This window comes from Dreissena polymorpha, chromosome 1 (assembly GCF_020536995.1).
Source record: "Dreissena polymorpha isolate Duluth1 chromosome 1, UMN_Dpol_1.0, whole genome shotgun sequence".
Lineage (NCBI taxonomy): Eukaryota > Metazoa > Mollusca > Bivalvia > Myida > Dreissenidae > Dreissena > Dreissena polymorpha.
Genome location: NC_068355.1, coordinates 127,201,994 through 127,224,419, shown reverse-complemented (window position 1 = coordinate 127,224,419; position 22,426 = coordinate 127,201,994). Strand labels below are relative to the sequence as shown.

The following is a 22,426-nucleotide window of genomic DNA, read 5'->3' as shown; positions in this document are numbered from 1 at the left end:
TATGTTTGTAGACTCTTTGTGGAAGAGCAGTGGAAAAGACATAACTTTCTGCCCATATGCCTGACATTTGATGCATGAGAATGCAAGTTTTCAGAATAGTTACCTATGACACAATTATTAAGGTACTTAAATAAATGTAATTTTGAACAAATGTTCAGGTAAGGACAAGGCTTTAATAAACCACAGGTAAATTTAAGGGACTTAAATAAACAAGAAGGCATGAAAGGCCCAGTCGCTCACCTGAGATAACAAGATATTATTGGGACAAATCTTCTGACCAAGTTTCACGAAGATCAGAAAATAAATGTGGCCTCTAGAGTGTTAACAAGGTTTTACTATAGCCATATAAGGAAAAATGTCCTGCCCCCTGGCAGCCATGTTTTTCAACAAACCGGCATCATTTTTTAACTCATTAAAGATATTATCGGGATGAATTTTCTGACCAAGTTTCATGAAGATCGGACAGTAAATGTGGCCTCTAGAGTGTCAACAAGATTTTACAATAACCATATCAAAAAAAATGCCCCGCCCCTTGGAAGCCATTTTTTTCAAGCAAACATAATTATTTTCGAACTCATCCAAGATATCATTGCGACCAATCTTCTGACCAAATTTCATGAAGATTGGACAATAAATGTGGCCTCAAGAGGTAACAAGGTTTTACTATAGTCATATATAGTCATATAGGGAAAAATGCCCCGCCCCTGGTGGCCATGTTTTTAAACAACAAAAACCAATTTCGAACTCATTCAAGATATCAATGGGACAAATCTTCTGACCAAGTTTCATGATGATCGGAAAATAAATGTGACATCTAGAGTGTTAACAAGGTTTTACTATACATGTAGCCATATTAGGAAAATAGCCCCGCCCCCGTGGTGGCCATGTTTTTCAACCAACCTGTATCATTTTTGAACTCGTCCAAGATATTATTGGGTAAATCTTCTGACCGAGTTTCATGAAGATCGGACTATAAATGTGGCCTCTATAGTGTCACAAGATTTTACTATCGCCTTATATAGTCATATAAGGAAAAATGCCCCGCCCCTTGGCGGCCATGTTTTTCAAGCAAACGTAACCATTTTCGAACTCATCCAAGATATCATTAAGACAAATCTTCTGACCATATTTCATCAAGATTGGACAATAAATGTGGCCTCTAGAGTGTTAACAAGGTTTTACTATAGCCATATAAGGAAAAATGCCCCGCCCCCTGGCGGCCATGTTTTTTAACCAACCGGCATCATTTTCGAACTCGTCTAAGATATTATTGGGATGAATCTTCTAATCTAGTTTCATGAAGATTGGACAATAAATGTGGCCTCTAGACTGTTAACAAGATTTTACTATAGCCATATATAGCCATATAAGGAAAAATGCCCCGCCCCTTGGCAGCCATGTTTTTCAAGCAAAGGTTTCCATTTTTGAACTCATCCAAGATATCAGTGGGAAAAATCTTCTGACCAAGTTTCATGAAGATCGGAAAATAAATGTGGCCTCTAAAGTGTTAACAAGGTTTTAATATAGCCATTTAAGGAAAAATGCCCCGCCCCCTGGCGGCCATGTTTTTCAACCAACCGGCATCATTTTCGAACTTGTCCAAGATATTATTGGGATGAATCTTCTGACCAAGTTTTATGAAAATCAGACAATAAATGTGGCCTCTAGAGTGTTTAAAAGATTTTACTATAGCCATATATAGTCATATAAGGAAAAATGCCCCGCCCCTTGGCAGCCATGTTTTTCAAGCAAACGTAACCATTTTCCAACTCATCCAAGATATCATTGAAACCAATCTTCCGACCAAGTTTCATGAAGGTTGGACAATAAATGTGGCCTCTAGAGAGTTAACAAGGCAAATGTTGACGCCGCACAACGGACAACGGACAAAAAGCGATCACAAAAGCTCACCATGAGCACGTTGTGCTCAGGTGAACTAAAAACTAAATTGAACACCTTCAAGATCTTTGTTAATGTAAAACTCAAGGTCTCAAGCCTTCATTATCAATAAGAAGTAATTTTTAAACACTTATAATGACAAATTTAGTCACAGTTACAATTTTGTTTAAACTTTCATTCAAAAACAGAAAACAACTAAGATGGAACATTATTCACATAAAAAACAACCAAACATACACACACACACAAACACACACACCAGTGTTTTTTAACCATTTTAAGAATAGAACTTTTGCTTATGGGAAATACATGTAACATCATTTTACAAAAAAAGGGAAATAGGTGTAGTTTTTTTGCTGACAAAACATTTTTAATGAGTATTTTCAAATTTTTATTCAATATGGTTCAACTAATACTGCTAGAAAGGGTGATGACCTTACAGTTGTTTTTTAATAGTTTTTAACCTTCCATTGGTAATTTTAAACAGTCATTTGGGTAAAAATATCAACTTTTTAAGAATGGGCAAGGGGCCAAATATCAGCCCAAAATTTGACCCTCAAAAACCCCACTACACACACACCTGTGTTGTTCATCATCCCAGCGTCCATAGCACATGTCAAAGCCACCTAAGAACGCAGTCTTCTGGTCTATTACTACGACCTTCTCATGGTGGGCCCACAAAATCACACGGTTGCTCGTGGCTACATGGTCTGGGTGGCTAATTACCTGAAATGTTAGTGGCAAATAACCTGAAATGTGAGTGGAAAATAACCTGAAATGTGAGTGGCAAATAACCCGAAGTGTGAGTGGCGAATAACCTGAAATATGAGTTGGGAATAACCGGACACATGAGTCAATGACCAATATTGGATATAAAGCAGTTTGAATAACCTTAAATATGAGTCAATGACTAATATTGGATATATAGGGTAGTTAATAACCTGCAATATGAGTAAATGACCAAATTTGAATATAAAAGGTAGCAAATAATTTGAAATATGAGTCTATGAATAAAATTTGATAAAAAGGATAAATGGCCAAAACTGGATATGAAGGAGTTCAGATCCTTATGATTTCAAATAGTAAATTGAGACAAACATGAACCATTGTACCTAATCAATAACTGTTTAAACTCACTTTTAGCGGTAAGTCAAGTAAAATCATGAAATTACTATGAACGCTGTTGGTTCGAGTTTGAAACATGACATCTATTGATAAATTCTGCATTATTCATATAAGCCAGTCTCTTGGTAAACAAGACTTAATGCTGATGCAAAAATATTAGCATGTACAGTATGTCAGGAACTACACTTGCCATTTGTATGTAATTGTTTGTTAAGAAAGTCCTATCTAAACAAAGTCAGCATAGGTGGAAAGCGTCTTCCCTGATAAGCCTCTGCATAAGCTTATCTGGGCCAATACTTTACACACATACATTAAGTACAGTCTTCCCTGATAAGCCTCTGCATAAGCTTATCTGGGACAATACTTGACACACATACATTAAGTACAGTCTTCCCTGATAAGTCTCTGCATAAGCTTATCTGGGACAATACTTTACACACATACATTAAGTACAGTCTTCCCTGATAAGTCTCTGCATAAGCTTATCTGGGACAATACTTGACACACATACATTAAGTACAGTCTTCCCTGATAAGTCTCTGCATAAGCTTATCTGGGACAATACATTACACATAAATTAAGTACAGTCTTCCCTGATAAGTCTCTGCATAAGCTTATCTGGGACAATACTTGACACACATACATTAAGTACAGTCTTCCCTGATAAGCCTCTGCATAAGCTTATCTGGGACAATACTTGACACACATACATTAAGTACAGTCTTCCCTGATAAGTCTCTGCATAAGCTTATCTGGGACAATACTTGACACACATACATTAAGTACAGTCTTCCCTGATAAGTCTCTGCATAAGCTTATCTGGGACAATACTCTGCACACATACATTAAGTACAGTATTCCCTGATTTTTTTTTAATGAATATTCCTGGCCTTTATTGACAAAAAACCTAAGTAAAAACTTTAAGAATGTCCATATATCCACGGAGAACTTAATAGTTTTGACAGTTTGATGTGTAGCTGAATTACATTTGCACCCCTCTCTGGGGAAACTGGTCTTAATGCATGTGTGCTAATTATCCTCCCAGATCAGCCTATACAGTCTGCACTGTCTTCTCACGGACCACACTTTGTGCCTACACTGTATGTATGTTTTGAAAGAACTTTCTTGAAACAAAGAATTCCATGGAAGCGGTATGCTGCCTAGTCACTCTGTGTGGCCTGCAAAGATTAATCTGAGACAACACTTTACGCACAGCCAGGTTCTTACAGAGAGTTTCTCATCTAAATGTTTTAAAATCACGAGTTGTTAAAAAATTTAACATGATGTAAAGAAAAAACAACTGGGTTTCAAATAGAAACTCTTTCTCACTCTGAAGGGAAATGCAAATGGCATATAGGCAACCACCATACAACCTGAACAGCCTGTGAATAACTTGCAGTCTGTTTAGATGTTATGCTGATTGCTGCTCGTCAGTAACTTGGGCTTGGAAATGAAACCTTTTAACCTTAAATCTAGTAAGAAAGGTCTTTAATTTAATTTGGTAGTCTAAGTTACTACAAACTTGTCAAAATGCGTATCAGAGTGATAAAAGGTTAATGAATACCTTGCCGGGACAGGACACTGGCGCCCTTGTTATGTTCTTACCACAATATTCGGTGACTCCTTCATGAGTGTGCGTTTGCTGTAGTAACTGTTGATGGTGAGCGAGGCCTCAATCTCCTTGTACAAAATGATGAACACCTTCACACCCTCTTTCTGAAATACAGAGAACAAATTGATAGATAAAGATTAAACCTATTTAATTCAGGTTAATAACATCAAAAGCCTTGAAAACTTATTTTAACTTGGTTTCCTATGTACATAATGTAGAACAAGGGTGTCTCCCCGTCATTTGCAGACTCCATATCCACCATGCCATGGAAATTGATTCTCAATAAATGGTGTGTGATTTGGATACATTTTAATGGAGATTTTTTTTCCCCACACCCATTTTTCACCAAATCGTTTCTTTCTCTAAATAATTTAAATATCTGTTTTTAAGCAATTTTGACACTAAATACTGTTTGAAAGTCTTCCCATTAATAAGGAGGAACTAAACTGAAAAAAAGTAATTATCTGAGCTTTTACCAAGTTGAAGGCTTGTTAACAGGTTTGTTGAAAGAAACACTTACCGGTAAGTTGTCTGCATACCAAAATAATGTTTTCAGAATATATGATTTCTTGAAATTGAATCAGAGCTTAAATTGTTGGTGCATCAAACTGTATATATGGTAGACCTTTTTTAGTTACTGTCATGATGCTATTAAATTGCAATACATGTTTAGTAAATTGCAGAAAATATGTACCATATCTGTGTTAACAAAAATATGCACAAATAAGTTTAATTAATAATTTTCACATTTATTAAATACACCCTGAATTTAAACTGTCTTTAAATATAATAGAGACTTTTTAAGGAGGACTAGCAAATTATTGCAATGTACTTGTAACAGAACTATAAAGTAAGAGCCATGTCATAATAAAGTGAGTCTCATGCCAAATAAAGCCAACATAGTTCCTGACCAGCCTGCGTAATCGCGCAGTCTGATCAGATTCTACTCTGCCCGCTAGTAAAGTCACACAAAGTTTCGTGGTCTCATAAGCAGACAGGGTATTCCCTGACCAGACAGTGCATGAGACCCATTTTAACATGACGCTCCACATTTGTGCTGCTTCACCCCTCCTAGTACCAGCCAAGATACAGACCGCTTTCCTGGCCAGCACCTTGTCCAGCCTCCATCGTTCCCTGTCAGTCACGTGACGCTTCAGGTAGATCTCTGGACTCAACCTAAAGAACAATGTTGAATATTAGACATGAGTCGCACTTGGTGAAAACTGGGTAAAGTGAATTGGCGTAAAGTGTCGTCCCATATTAGCCTGTGAAGTCCACACAGGCTAATCAGGGATGACAATTTATGCTTATATTAATATTTTTAGCTTAAAGAAAGTGAAAAACATCAAGTAAAGGTGAAAAAATGTTGTCCTTGATTAGCCTGTGCAGTTTGCACAGGCTTATCTGAGATGAACTTTATACTAAAATACTAAATACTTAAATCCATTTGAAAAAGGAACATACCACCAGTCAGTTATAAATATTTCCTCTCTTGCTTTCTCCAGGGCCTCTGCAACAGCTTCAAAGTACGATGAGCCATCCACAAACCTGAAAGATAATTTAGAGGCAGTTTCTCATTTGAGTCATATCACATATATCCAATTATACAAACATCAATTTGAAATTTGTTTAGATATTTGGAAGCAATAAAAATAGATCTTCATCATTAAAGTGACTAATACCACCACAACTTGTCAGCTATATTCCAGTGCAAATACATCAGAAATTAGTGGATGATTGGGCATGAAAAAAGGTGTTGACAAATTGTAAGTTTAACTTATATGCTAGAGAAATGTGGAAACAGTGTACTCCACTAACTTAACAAGAGCACCGCCTTGCGGGTGCAGACCGCTCATCTATTTTCTTTTTAAAGGTGAAGGGACTCTCAATTTCAATCACAAAGGAGGGAGGGGTGGAGTGAAGAGGGGTGTATAGTGTGGGGGTGTGGACATTTATTATATTATCTTCCAAAAATGCAAAAAAAAAAATGCAAAAAAATGTAAAAACAATTCAGGGTGGGGGGGGGGGGTGGGTGGGGGGGAGGGGATTCTTGGGTGCGATGGTTGGACAGTATTTCAAAAATAAAATAATAAAAATAAATATTTGTGTTTTTTAACCGTTTCAAAAAAAAATTGGGGGTGGGTGGGGTGGGTAAAGCGTGAGGGTGTGGTGGTCATTTGTGAATTGATCTTAAAAAAAAGGGGGGGGGAGGATTCGGGGGGGGCACGGGGGATGGTTTGGGTGGAGTCTATTGTGGTATGTCAGGTAAAAGTAGTTTTGTCAAAGTATCAATCAAATCTAATCATAAATAAAGAAGTTATGGCAATTTTAGCAAAATTTAATAATTTGAACTTGAGAGTCAAGGTCATTCAAAGGTCAAGGTAAAATTCAACTTGCCAGGTACAGTAACCTCATGATAGCATGAAAGTATTTGAAGTTTGAAAGCAATAGCCTTGATACTTTAGAAGTAAAGTGGATCGAAACACAAAATTTAACCATATATTCAAAGTTACTAAGTCAAAAAGGGCCATAATTCCGTAAAAATGACAACCAAAGTTATGCAACTTGTCCTTTTACTGTACCCTTATGATAGTTTGCGAGTGTTCCAAGTATGAAAGCAATATCTATGATAATTTAGGGGTAAAGTGGACCAAAACACAAAACTTAACCAAATTTTCAATTTTCTAAGTATAAAGGGCCCATAATTCCGTCCAAAATCCAGTCAGAGTTACATAAGTTTGCCTGCACAGTCCCCTTATGATAGTCAATAAGTGTTGCAAGTATGAAAGCAATAGCTTTGATACTGTAGGAATAAAGTGGACCTAAACACTAAACTTAACCAAATTTTCAATTTTCTAAGAATAAAAAGGGCACATAATTCTGTCAAAATGCCAGTCAGAGTTACATAACTTTGCCTGCACCGTCCCCTTATGATAGTTAGTAAGTGTTGCAAGTATGAAAGCAATAGCTTTGATACTTAAGGAATAAAATGGACCTAAACACAAAACTTAACCAAAATTTTCAATTTTCTAAGTATAAAAAGGGCACATAATTCTGTCAAAATGCACGCCAGAGTTATCTTACTTTGCCTGCCCAGTCTCCTTATGATAGTAGGTAAGTGTATTAAGTTTGAATGCAATAGCATTAATACTTTCTGAGAAAAGTGGACCTAAACGCAAAACTTAAACGGACGCCAACGCCGACGCCGACGCCAAGGTGATGACAATAGCTCATAATTTTTTTTCAAAAAATAGATGAGCTAAAAATTACCCTTACTCTGGGTAAATGGGGCTTTACGCATGTGCACAAAACACAGTCCCAGATTAGCCTGTGCAGTCTCTGAAGGCTAATCAGGGACACGCCACTAAAACTGGATGTACTCTAAAAAGAGACTTTATTGAACAAAAAAATACCATACAAGCGAAAAATGATCCCCGTATTTAACCTGCATTAAGCCCTCTTTTCCTAAAGCAAATTATACAAGAGCACCTTCTATTTTTCTTTTAAAGGTAAAGGGACCTATCTCAAGACTTCAATCACAAAGGAGGGAGGGGTGGGGTGGAGAGGGGTGTATAGTTAGTAAGTGTTGCAAGTATGAAAGCAATAGCTTTCATACTTAAGGAATAAAATGGACCTTAACACAAAACTTAACTAAATTTTTCAATTTTCTAAGTATAAAAAGGGCACATAATTCTGTAAAAATGCAAGCCAGAGTTATCTAACTCTGCCTGCCCAGTCCCCTCATGATAGTAAGTAAGTGTACCAAGTTTGAATGCAATAGCATTGATACTTTCTGAGAAAACCGAACGCCGACGCCAAGGTGATGACAATTAAGCTCATAATTCTTTTTCAAAAAATAGATGAGCTAAAAATGCTATGCCAAATGACTGCTTGACTGACAATCCACTGACAGAGTTACTCAAACATAGCTCTCTCATACTTTGTGTGAGGGCTATATAATAACAAGGTTTTACTTTTAAGCATTTGTATCAAAACTAACTTTGGGACATTTAAAAATTATCCCATAATTATGCTCAATCGAAATTTTGTATTAATTATGGTATAATATTGAGTTCTTAGTGTATCATACGTCTTGAACATTTAGTAATGGAAAACAAGGGCTTTTTGTAAAACATGCATGCCCCCCATATGTTGTAGTGGCAGCCATTGTGTGAATACGTTTTTTGTCACTGTTACCTAGACCTTTGACCAAGTGACCTGAAAAGCAATAGGGGTCATCTGCGAGTCATGATCAATGTACCTATGAAGTTTCATGATACTAGGCATAAGCGTTCTTGAGTTATCATCCGGAAACCATTCGGTGGACGGACGGACTGACTGACCGACATGTGCAAAACAATATACCCCCTCTTCTTAAAAGGGGGGCATAAACATGTGTTTATCATTTCTTAAAAATATTTTTACATAAAATACAATTTATTTAATGCATTTTTAAGTTGATTTTGATACATTGGATGTGACAATAGCTTCGACATTTGTTGTTTTTTCCCCAACATTAATTACACTGGTATGCTTATTATTAATTAGAAGCATTTGCAACAAGTAACAGTGAAGCCCAATAAACAATATGTACCAAAATGTATCCTGCATAGATTAAATTTTATTTATGTACAACAAACTATTTTAACTTCTTTTTACATTTCCTAATACAATGCTTCAGACAATATGCTGCAAACTGGGGACTAATGTCTTTCAATTAATGAAGTATGACTATGGCCATTTTAGTTAGAGTATCATGAAAACAACCATTCAAGTCAAATAATTCTGATAGTTATCATTGCGATAACAGAATAATGAAAATATTGTATCATTTTGATAATAATGAAAGAAATGGATCTGAGCAACAGCTATATAATTATCCCAGTATTGTTGGTTATAGACAACCAGTACAATGTGGTTATCCTGATACAGATGGGATTATGGACTGAAGGACAAAGGCTGATACAGACAGGATAGCAGACGCACAAAAGCTTTAAGCTCCCAGTTTTAGTAAACTGGTTCCAAGATTAGCATAAGCAGTTTGCACAAGATAATTAGGGACAACCCTTTCTTCCCATTTATGCAACCCTTTTATTGTATTTTACAATTAAAGTAAGTCAATTCTTAGCAAAAATTCACTTAAGGCGGAAAGTGCCGTCCCTGATGAGCCTGTGGGGACTGCACAGGCTAATCTGGGTGGACATTGTACACATATGCATTAAAGACAGTTTTAAAACAAGAGCAACGCATAACGGGTGCCACGCTCGGCTCGGGTGCCACGCTCGGCTGCGGGTGCAGTTTTGCATAGATGAAAGCTTGTCAGAATTTTTTATTTTAGAGGTCACAGTGACCTTGACCTTTGACCTAGTGACCCAAAAATGGGTGTGGCATGTAGAACTCATCAAGGTGCACCTACATATGAAGTTTCAAAAGTGTAGGTTGAAGCACTTTGATTTTAGAGCCAATGTTCAAAACCTTGACAAAATGTTAAGGTTTTAGCACGACGCGGATGGCGGACGACACAATGACAGACACGACGACGGACAAGACACAACACGAAGAGCTGGCTATGACAATACCTCGGGTTTTCTCAAAAAACAGCCGAGCTAAAAACAAGGCCCAAATACAGAAATGTCTTCCAGCTTACCATCTTGCATAGGAGTTTTCTCTGACAGGGGCGTAGGAGTCATAACGGATGTTTTTGCTTGTGAAGTCTTTCCCAGTCTTCTCTGCAGCCTCAGTGATACATGCCTGCCACTCGTCTGCCTTCCGACTGGTCCATGCCTTGGCAAGTAAGTGCCTGTAGGCGGATACAAGAAAGATTGTGTGTCTGTGGCTTGGGGTGGGGATGGGGAAGAGAGATGCAATTGTCTGTGAGGGAGGGGGGAGGAGATTCAAGTTTCTGTGGCTTGGGGAAAAGAAATATTCATTTAGGGAGAAAAGAAAGATGCAAATTTTATTAAAGCCTTGTCCTTATAAAACTGGGCTTAGTTATTGTGTTAAGTGTCATCCCAGATTAGCCTTGCGGTATGTACAGGCTTATCACGGTCAACACTTTCCAATTTTATGGAATTTTTAATTTAGCATCCTTGCTCTCATTCATGTACAATAAATGACCTTAAACTTTCAACTTTAACTTTGACCTTTCACTGAGGAGCATGGGGAACACATCATATTTTCATTAGGAAAACAAATCAAAAGTTAAATAAAATCTCCGACACAGTTCAAAGTTACAGAGCAAAAAAGAAATTTAGTATAATGCCTCTGACATTAAACTTTATTATGTTTTCATAATGCCAAAAAACGCATCAATAGACATGTTGCTGAATTTAATACAAGCTCAATATTATTTTGATACATAGATAATAACAGAGTATGGAAGTAATTTTTGAGACATGAAGACTAAACAAATCTCCAGTGTACATTCATAAGAGCCCAAACTACCAGTAGATCTAAAATATAACTGGTTTCAGAAGAACTCCAGATGCAGATTATCAGTATTAGATCCACACATAAAATATATCCCCTTAGACCTATAAGATTTAATTACAATAACAGACCAGATAAACAACAAGCTTTGGCAACTTAGTATTACCAGAGCTCATTCGTGATACCATACATTTTTAGTATGAAACAGATGTGATAAATTGAATAAAGCACAGACAATTGCAATGTACATGTACTGAAAACGCAGTATAATGCATTCCTATCGCTTTAAGGTTAAGAGCCTGAAAACATTATTACTGTCCTAAAGACAATAACAATTCAGATGTTCAATCTTAAACTGCTCTTCAAATATTGACTAATAAGAACAGTTGTTATACTTAAAACTTTGCCTTCACCTGCATGGTTAATATTGGGAAACCATATATTTTTGTCGCCATGAAAAAATGACTTGTTTGTGGATTTGCAAAAAACAAATATTGGAATTTGTAATGGTCATTTTCGGATTTGCTTGAAAAATTAGACCCATCTAAATATTCTCTAACATGTCTTTTTGGTAAAATGTTAATGTCAGTATTTAAACAAAAATTCAGACAACAAATGGGAATTTTATAAATTTTCATCAACTGGGAAAGTGACTTAAAAAGTAATTTTATAAAGAAGTAAAGAAATCGCTTGATTAGCACTAATCTTTACTATTTTACTTGAACAAAGTCAATGCTATCGATGACAGTATAACTATTATGTCACTTTCATGTATGCCCCTATGTGTATTGTATGGATTAATGTGTATTGTTAAAAAGACACAGGATGTATGTGTGGATTAAGTTGTATATGAATGTTTCTCATGCCTCAGGGAATTGTGTCTTAAGTGATTTTTTAAACATAAGACATAATTATTAGTTTTAAACTAAAATTCCTCGATTGGACTAATAACGAAATACAATAAAATAAATGGGCAACAAATTATAATGGTTTTACAGTATTGGAATTAAAAACTATGAATCCTCATACAAAGGAAAACAAAAATGTTTGTAAAAACTGTCACCTAATAAAGTGACTGATACCTAGTGAGGTTCTGAACCCAATAAAGTAACTGATACATAGTGATGTTCTGTACCCAATAAAGTAACTGATACCTAGTGAGGTTCTGTACCCAATAAAGTGACTGAAACCTAGTGAGGTTCTGTACCCAATAAAAAAACTGATAGCTAGTGAGGTTCTGTACCCAATTAGGTGACTGATACATAGTGAGGTTCTGTACACTATAAAGTAACTGATACCTAGTGAGGTTCTGTACCCAATAAAGTAACTGATACCTAGTGAGGTTCTGTACCGAATAAAATAACTGATACCTAGTGAGGTTTTGTACCAAATAAAGTGACTGATACCTAGTGAGGTTCTGTACCCAATAAAGTGACTGATACCTAGTGAGGTTCTGTACACAATAAAGTGACTGATACATAGTGAGGTTCTGTACCCAATAACGTGACTGATACCTAGTGAGGTTCTGTACCCAATAAAGTAACTGATACCTAGTGTGGTTCTGTACCCAATAAAATGACTGATACCTCGTGAGGTTCTGTACCGAATAAAGTGAGTGATACCTAGTGAGGTTCTGTACCCAATAAAGTAACTGATACCTAGTGAGGTTCTGTACCCAATAAAGTAAATAATACCTAGTGAGGTTCTGTACCCAATAAAGTAACTGATACCTAGTGAGGTTCTGTACCCAATAAAGTGACTGATACCTAGTGAGGTTCTGTACCCAATAAAGTAACTGATACATAGTGAGGTTCCGTACCCAATAAAGTAACTGATACCTAGTGAGGTTCTGTACCCAATAACGTGACTGATACCTAGTGAGGTTCTGTACCCAATAAAGTGACTGAAACTTAGTGATGTTCTGTACCCAATAAAGTAACTGATACCTAGTGAGGTTCTGTGCCCAATTAAGTGACTGATACCTAGTGAGGTTCTGTACCCAATAAAGTGACTGATACCTAGTGAGGATCTGTACCCAATAAAGTGACTGATACCTAGTGAGGTTCTGTACCCAATAAAGTAACTGATACCTAATGAGGTTCTGTACCCAATAAAGTGACTGATACAACAGACGAAATAACTTTTTTAATCCTGTTTGCGATTGTTTTGGTCGCTATTTTATAGCCTACATTTAATAAACTTAATGGTCTCCAATTATCCAGTCTATCTAGATTTTTTCCTGGTTTTGGAATAAGTGTAAGAATACTTTGTTTTTGAAGTTGGGTTAATTGTCCATTAACAAATGAATGGTTAATTGAATTAATATAATGTGTTTTAATAACTTCCCAAAATACCTTGTAAAATTCTGCGGATAAAACGTCTGAACCGGGACTTTTATTAGTATCCATCTCTTTTAAAGCGTATAAACATTCATATTCTGTGAGTAAGCCTTCGCATGATTGTTTCTCATTTTCTGATAGCCTTTTTATATTTAAGTTAAAAAAAATGTGAATTATTAAGAGTATTCGTGTCAATAGCTTTTTTATTGCTATAAAGGTTTGAGTAAAAGCTTCTTTGTTCATTCATTATAGTCTTAATGTCTGAGAATTTAATGTTATTTATTTTTAACTTGTGAATGGTTTTACTTTCGTAATGTCTTTTTTCAAGATTTGCAAAGTATTTGGTATTTTTTTTCATAATGTTCAATGTGTTTGGCTCTTGCTCTTACTATAATGCCATTTATTTTCTCTTCTATGATATTATCGTACTCTATTTTAGTTTCTTTAAACAATTTGAATATATTTTCGATGTTATCACTGTTTGTATTGATTTGTTGCTCTAGTGACTCTAGTTTGTCAATGATAATTTGCTCTTTTTCCTGGTTTCGTTTTTTTATCATTGTTTAGAATTTTATACTAATGTCCCTTACCGTTCCTTTTATAAGTTCCCACAGTGTATTTGGATTACAGTTAGTGTTATGTTCCACTATGCTATGAATTTCTTGTTTAATTTTATTTGATACTCTTCATTTAAAAGCACAGTATTATTTATTTTAAAATAACCAGACCCTTTTTGTTGTATTTTATTGTCAATAATTATTTCAATCAGAGAGTGGTCTGTTTTGTATCCCGGTTTTATTTTTTGCTTTATTAATTATATTACATATATTTTGGGAAAAAAGGTAATAATCCAATCTACAAAAACTTACCGGTTTTCCACTTGAATGCCATGTATATCGTTTTAGTTCTGGATGAAGAGCTCGCCAAATGTCTATCAAATTGCATGAATCGAGTATGGAATTTATTTTGTTCCTGCTGTTTATGTGTGTATCCTTTTTGCCGTTCTTTTTGTTTAGATTTGGGTTAAGTATTGTATTAAAATTGCCTCCTATTATGTAATTTTTATCGATATTTTGTAGAAGATGTATTTCCAGTTTTTCAAAAAAACATGTTTCATCTTTGTTTGGACCATATATATTTATTAAGGTGATTTCTTAATTAATAATAATAACATCTATTGTGCATTATCTACCGGGTACTAATTCTTTAAAATCGCCTATGCTTACATTATCTTCATTTTTTATTAAAATTTCTAAACCTTCACTATTTGATTTGTTCCCACTGTAAAAACTTATTCCACTCCATTCTGATTGCCATTTGTTTTTTGTTAGCTCACAAACATGTGTTTCTTGAAGTAAACACACTGTGTAATTATTTTCTTCAAACCATTTGAATATACTTTTCCTTTTATTATCATTGTTGAGACATCTTACATATAAAGAGCATATTTTTTCATACATTTTTTTCTCCAAAAGATTTTATTTTTATGGCTAAATTGTAGCTTACTGAATCTTGCCTATAAATTTTATAATAGTACATATTTATATCCTGTTTTATTGACATGTGTTGGGAATTTGTGTTTATTTCTACTGGTTTAAAATAAAATGTTATTAACGATAGTGTAGATATGAAAATGTGTACAAAAACATCACAACAATAAACACGCAGACGATAAGCACATGAATGCATATGAAAATCAAATCAGGCATTAACATTACCAATGCAGAAAAAAACACACAAAAAACATAAACATTCAACTAAGTTAAACAGATGTGATCCGTAATTATTTAAGTTTCCTAAATGTGATAAAGCGCCATTTAAAATATAATAAAACAGATGTATTTAAAATAAGCACATGAATGCTTATGAAAATCAAAACAAGCGTTAACATTACCAATGGAGAAGAAAAACAAATATTAAACTAAGTTAACATATATGATCTTTAATTATTTAAGTTCCCTACATGTGCTAAAGCGCCATTTTAAAATATACATTGTTTTATAATATCAACCTGGATTTTGATTCCTGTGTATATAAAGAAAGCTATTGTATGTACATGTAAATACTGACAAATATACCTACAACATAGCTATGTTATTAATAATAAAATAGATATGAATTTGTGTTTATTTCTACTGGCTTAAAAGAAAAGTTTTTATGTTAATAACTGTAGTGTAAATATGAATATGTGTACACAAGCATCACAACAATAAACATACAGACGGTAATGAATGCATATGAGAATCAAAACAGGCATTAACATTACCATTGCAAAAGAAAAAAAATTCTACTAATTTAAACAGATGTGATCCGTAATTATTTAAGTTCCCTAAATGTGATAACGCGCCATTTAAAATATAATAATACATATGTATTTAAAATAAGCATATGAATGCATATGGAAATCAAAACAAGCGTTAACATTACCAATGCGGAAGAAAAACAAATATTCAAAAAGTCAGCTATTGTATGTACATTTAAATACTATCGAATATACCTACAACATAGCTATATTATTAATAATAAGGTAGTTATTAATATGTGTACAAAAACATCAACACATTACAAATGCAGGCAAGTAGCACATGAATACATGTCAAAGTCACATAAAATGTACACTGTTTTCTAATAACCAACTGGATTTTGATTCTTGAATATATAAAAGCAGAGCTATTGTATGTACATGTAAATTCTGTCAAATATACTTGCAACCTAGTTATACAAAGTTTAGTTAAAATGAACAATAATTTATTATTTTATCCTTTATATTGTTTAACCAACAGCTGGTGATTGTGTATCAGCAAATTATGTTAACTCACACTTACAACACCACTATGTTCTTACATGAACTGTATTAAAGCTGCTTAGCTGTTGGGTTCCATTTTTTATTTCTATAAACATTTTGTTTTAACAGTGTTATTGTAGCTTATTTTAACATATATGACATAATTTATATGATATATTATTAACAGATTTAACATGTTTTCAAACATGTGTCAAATATATTTGTTACCTATTCGGCGCAATTAATATGAACATGTGTACATCAAATTATACTGCTAAGACGTGCTTAGACACGTTACACACGTAAACATGGAAAAATTGCATACTCATAAAAATTGTTAGTACAAAACTCGGTTACGCACATTCGCGCGCGACATGGAAAAAGTCTTAGGATGCAATCATCGTCATATAATAGTGTAAAAGGAACATAAAATAGGAGAATAAACGTCACAGAAGAGCATTTAGGGACACACCTACAGGCAGTTGTATGTGCAAACTACAGCTAAATCCTTTCACTGCACACACAAAAAACTAACACGCATTAGCAATATTTCTTATAAAATATGTATCAGTATATGTGTGTAAAATGTTTAAATAATTATATATTACGGATGAATAATGTTGTTTTAATTAGTTTTGCACACAACGCAATTAAGACTTATTATAAGTACAATTACTGACACAAATGCTATATATTTAAATTATTGATTTTATAAGACAAGGTTTACAAGCTTGTTGTTAGAACGATAGTAAACATAACTATTTTACTCTTGACAGCAATTCTGTAAGACAGAATGCACAACGCGATGTGATCGATCATCTATCGCTTTTAATGCGGTCAAAAACGCCCATCAAGACGGAATTGTACTTGAAAATATTGTTTAGAATGATATTCGCGGTTAACACTTTCATCATGGAGTTTTAAAAGATCCTGTTCGCGGTGTGTACGTGTTCACAATACCGTTTCTACATCCAACTAACAAAGCACACATTTGACTTCGAGTAATTCACAATGAGATCCTCATTAATGCGATAGCATTTGTGTTTCATTACACTCGGCAACAGAGCTCATCCACTGTCATCCTCAACCTAGCCGCTGGGGATAAGGTTTGGGGTTAAACATTTATATCTTTAACAAAAAGCGTCCAGGGCGAAGGCTATTGTTTTTTATCATGTGTTCTCTTTTATCAAATTTACATTGCGCAACAAGTTAAACATTCAAACTTATCAACCTGTTCTTCATATCATCCTGGAGTATTGCTCATTTCATAATTTACTATCCTACCTCTAACTAAAATATGATTGATAATTCAATGAAATGTGTAAATACCATTCTTTCTCAAAACGAAACATGCCCTAGTAGTAAAGCATTTACGTTGAAAAACAATCAAATCCTCGGTTGCAGTGGAAGCAGTATAATCAAATATATACCAGATAACCAAAAACGAGCGGAACGGATTTTCCCCAATCATGATTGAAGTACATGATTAGGGATAAAATAGAACCTAACGAGGTACAACACACTACAATTGAGTAGTTTGACCATATTGCAATACTGATCACCCGCGTTTCTTCCTTTGAGTACGCATCGTTCAACATCATTTAAATCACAATCTTGTTCTCTTGTTGCAGCAATGCATGGATAGTTATAACAATAAATTTATATTGTTTTAAAAAGAGATTATAAAAATTGATTTACATGTACAGAGCATTCACAGTTTACCGTGTTTTATAAAGTAATACGATCTTCGACCATTCGTTTGTGTATCATTGTACGTATCCACGTGAGCACTCTTTGACAAAGCTTTCGGTATCCTAGCGTTTATTCCTTTTGGAAAAGAAAACATTTTGGATTAATTGTAACTGTAATATATTGTATTTATTGATGAAAAAAAAACACAAAGATTTCTCAAACTGTTCATATGTATATTCAAAACTTGTATAAATACAATTGTAAAAGGTAAGGACACTCGTAGTTCCTACGATACATCAGACATTTACAATTAATTCATGGGATATTACAGGCAAACGGTAGATAAATCAAAACATATGAAAAAAATAACACACACTTGTAACATCTCATATTATGCCATTTTTAATATGGTATCATGAACATTAACTATGATATACGTTACATGTTTCTGTAATTAATCGATTTAAATGAATTCAAAGCTTTTAAAGCTGACCTAAATGTCGTCAACAACGAATATTTTTATCATTATCAATAAGGCTGGGATAAACCAATACACCATAAATGTGTCCATAACAAACTACTGTATGTTGATCGAAATCTGTGTTGACTTAGAGATCATCTCCAGCCACTATATCCGAGCCAAATTATATTTCGCTTAGTGTAAATGATACTCTTTTCTCGGTTTGCATGTAGTAAATATATTTAATGTCATTCAGTGCTTATCATTGACGTCTCTATTGCCTCCATGGCATTTACGATTATCCTTGTCAGATTGTCAGAATGTAGAAAATTCAGTCATTTTCCACGAATTAACAATTACAAAGGTGCACATTCCTAAAGCAAATATGTTTTTCAATATAAATATTTTTTACTCCGGCATGAAACGGATTTGAAAATAAGAAAGTGCGCATTGTCCACGGCTTAATATAGCGGCTGTTCTATTTTTCAATATACATCGGTATTTTGTCATTTGAGTCAATCGACTTATAATAAACTGTGTACGATCAGAATTGTCAAGCCTACTTCTCAGTCAAGCTTAACAATAGTAACAATATCAATAGTGACAAGCATTAAGGTACCAAGACGCTAATAACATAACAGTTACAGACTGATGTTATCACGTAATGCTAATTTTTCGGAGTGGCTTAAGGGAATTCATTAAAATTATATATTGCTTATATTTAAACGACTTAACAGGCCAGGTTTGGTAATTCAAGCTTTAAAATATTAAGTTTAAAAATTGAAACAATGCAACGACTGAACTCGCGCAGCATTCGTTAAGGTAACAAGCATTGCAAGCTTCATAGTTAAGTCCTTTAACTTTAAGTGTTTTACTGGTTAAAGTTTTCTCAAATATTTAAGCACAGGTTGAACATCACATATAGCTGTATATTTTGGTTTAGGTGGCTTCAAAGTGATAATTCCTTCCATGTATCGTATTATAACAGGATGTGATCCGATTCTGAATCCTTCATAATTAATACCAAGAGAAGACAATGCACCTCTGGCTGTGTTTAAACTGTCAGTTAAAAATTCAATCACTTCTGCCACTTTTGGAGAAAATTTATTGATTTGCCTTTCAATATAGTAACAAAACCGTCTTGATATGGAAGTTGAAGTAGGTGAGCCGTTTCAAGATTATAATTGGTATATCCACCAGAATTTCCATCAAACGTGGGAACCATGTCTGAGTTGGCCATGACGGTTTGATCACAATGCCTGTTGCCTGATCCTGTCTCACTTTCTGGATGCATAGTCTCAACAAACTGAAAGGAGGAAATAAATGAACACAATTCCATGTGTTCCAATTACAAGAAAATGCATCTATGAGTTGTGCTTCTGGACCAGGTTTCCAGGAACAGTAACAAGATATTTGAGCATTTAACCTGGTTGCGAACGGGTCAATGTCTGGTTTTCCCCATATATTACATATATTTGCAAACATTTTGGAATGTAATTTCCATTCCAATTTACCATTAAAATTTTTGGAAGCTTTGTCTGCTTCATAATTTAATGACCCTGCAACATGGGAACATGTTAACCACATGTTGTTTACTATACACCAATTCCAAATTTGAACAGCTAATTGCATTCTTAAGATTTAATACCACCCATATTGGTGATGTAGCTTACTGCTGTGGAATTATCAGGAAAAAAACTTTAACACTTTTATCTTTAAAATGCAGTCTAAACGACTTGAAACCAAACATAATTGCTTTTAACTCCAGGCTGTTTATGTGAAACAGCCTTTCTCTGTCTGACCATCTACCGCCAATATGTACACCTTCGCAAACTGCACCTCAGCCTTCTAGAGATGCATCAGTATAGAGACTTATATCCGAACTTTCTCTAAAGATTGTTCGTTTTTGTTTATGTAATTCCTGTATCCACCACATTATATCCTGTTTCATACAGTCTGATATGAACATTAAAGCATTGCAATTACCCTGGTTTTGTTTCAGTGATAGTATTTTGGCTTTTTCTAAGCTTCTATAATGCAACTTAATATATTCAACAGCTGAACAACTGGCAACCATTATTCCAATGACTTGAAACTTGACTAATAGTTGTTTGTGAGGGACATACCAATTCTTAACATGCTTTTATAATATTGTTGTGTCTTTCCTCTGTCAATGTAACAGTAATTGATAATGAATCAATTATATTACATACGAAAACGATCTTTGTAGATGGATCAAACACAGATTTGTCTTTATTTATCACGAAACCCACATTTGACATAAGATTTACAGTATCTGATATATTTTTCTTACACTCATCTTGTGTATCACCACATAGTAAGATATCATCTATGAATCCTGAGTTTACATGTCCGATGTTTCGTAATTTAGCATAACATGGTTTTAGAAGTTTTTTAAACAATCTATGGCCGTTTGATATGCCATTGGTTGGGAAGGCATGTATATTGATATATATTATTGTTCAATTGGAAACAAAATTATTTTTGCTGTTTCTTGTCAATTGTTACTAAATAATATGCATGACGCAAATCAACTGATGCCATAAAAGTACCAGGGTGTATCAAGGTCGAAGCCTTTTCAAAGGTATCCATTTTAAAATGTTTATTTATTTATGGAATGTGCTTATTTAATTTCTTTAAATTAATTCTATATTCTCCATTTTTCTTAGGCCGAACAACAAATTGGTGATAAAATTTGACCATTTTCTGGCTCAACTTACAAAACCCCTAGATGGAGCAATTTATTAATTTCAATGTTGAAAGCAATATTTTCTCTTTCATTAAATTTGTATTGATAGTTCTGATGGAACAATTCTGATAACATATCTGTTTTAATATCAAAATGGCAATTTTCAACAATATCAATAATATGTGGGTCATCAGTCAATTTGCGCCATTCTGAAACATATTTTTTAATCTACCGGCAACAACACATGTACTTACATTGATCATTGCCTGGCCGATCCCCTGGATGATCCCCTGGGAATGAAGTTTTTTGAATCTGCACTTGCTTGCATGTCAAAGTAAAAATGACCTCTTCCACGGGAGGCGCGTGCTTTGTCACCTCTAAAACCGTAACGTGGAACAGGTCCGGCTCTTCTGCGCATAAATCCACCTCTGTATGATCTACCAGAATTAAACATTTTGTTGTTTATTTTAGCAGAATCTTCTAATTCTCTGGCAGATTCAGAGACATCTTCACCAAACAGATATGATATCACAGGTCTACTGTGATTACACAGGTGTCTGTACTCCGCATTCAGTTCAGGCCTCAAAAAAATCTTTACGAGTCAAATTGATCTGTCTGTTAGCGTGACAAAGCAAAGCCAGTGAGTCATTACACACATCAATTATTGTGCCAAATTTTTTATTTCTTTCCTTTTCGATGCTTGCTAATTTGTTGACTACTTTTGTCACGATAACAGCTGATTTGATCACGGACGTTTCAATGTTTTGCATCTTCTTGTCTCATGTTCTGGCCATATCGCATACCATATCATTTGCTTCAACTTAACCACAACAAGACCATCACAATTTTCAGGACGCGCATTTATCTCATCCTTTATCAATTCCGCGTATCGGCCATCATCGATGCCCTGAACAAAAAGTTCATTAATGTTTTCAGCAAAAACTCCGTCAACATTGACTAAACATTCCCCATGCGCTTTGAATCGTTTTGACATTGTCTGAAACCGACTTTCGGTAGTGGAATTGTTATTGTTACGGTCAGGATCGTCTGAACTTGATCTTTTTGTACTTGCATTTGCCGAATCAGAAGGGCCGTCACCCTCTGTTACCATCATATACGATGGATCATCGCATTCCATTTCATCACAGTATTCCTTCGTGCTGTTCCATGTTAATTAATCTCGTGTTGAACTCAGTCAACTTTAATGATTGTCTTTATAACGAACCTAGCGCCATTAATGTTCTAAAGCCTGAACTTCGGAAGACTCATTAGTTTTGTACACTGTTTTTGTCACAGGCTGCTTTCCTTTTGCTTTTTCATCACATATCTCTCCAGGCTGTGCCTCCACAGCCGATTTTGCATTGGCGTCGGCCAT

General features: G+C 34.7%; 1 protein-coding gene across 1 annotated transcript in view; it reads right to left on the bottom strand.

Moving 5' to 3' along the window:
* The window catches only part of LOC127850433 (phospholipase D1-like), a 57,433-nt gene extending 35,007 nt beyond the window's left edge, over window positions 1-22,426 (bottom strand). The window contains exons 1-7 of the mRNA XM_052383497.1: window positions 22,307-22,426; window positions 12,220-12,230; window positions 10,284-10,436; window positions 6,101-6,184; window positions 5,731-5,812; window positions 4,630-4,740; window positions 2,480-2,625 (exon numbers count right to left, since the gene is read on the bottom strand). Of these exons, the coding sequence (XP_052239457.1) occupies window positions 2,480-2,625; window positions 4,630-4,740; window positions 5,731-5,812; window positions 6,101-6,184; window positions 10,284-10,436; window positions 12,220-12,230; window positions 22,307-22,426 (707 nt within the window). The remainder of the gene's footprint in view (window positions 1-2,479; window positions 2,626-4,629; window positions 4,741-5,730; window positions 5,813-6,100; window positions 6,185-10,283; window positions 10,437-12,219; window positions 12,231-22,306) is intronic.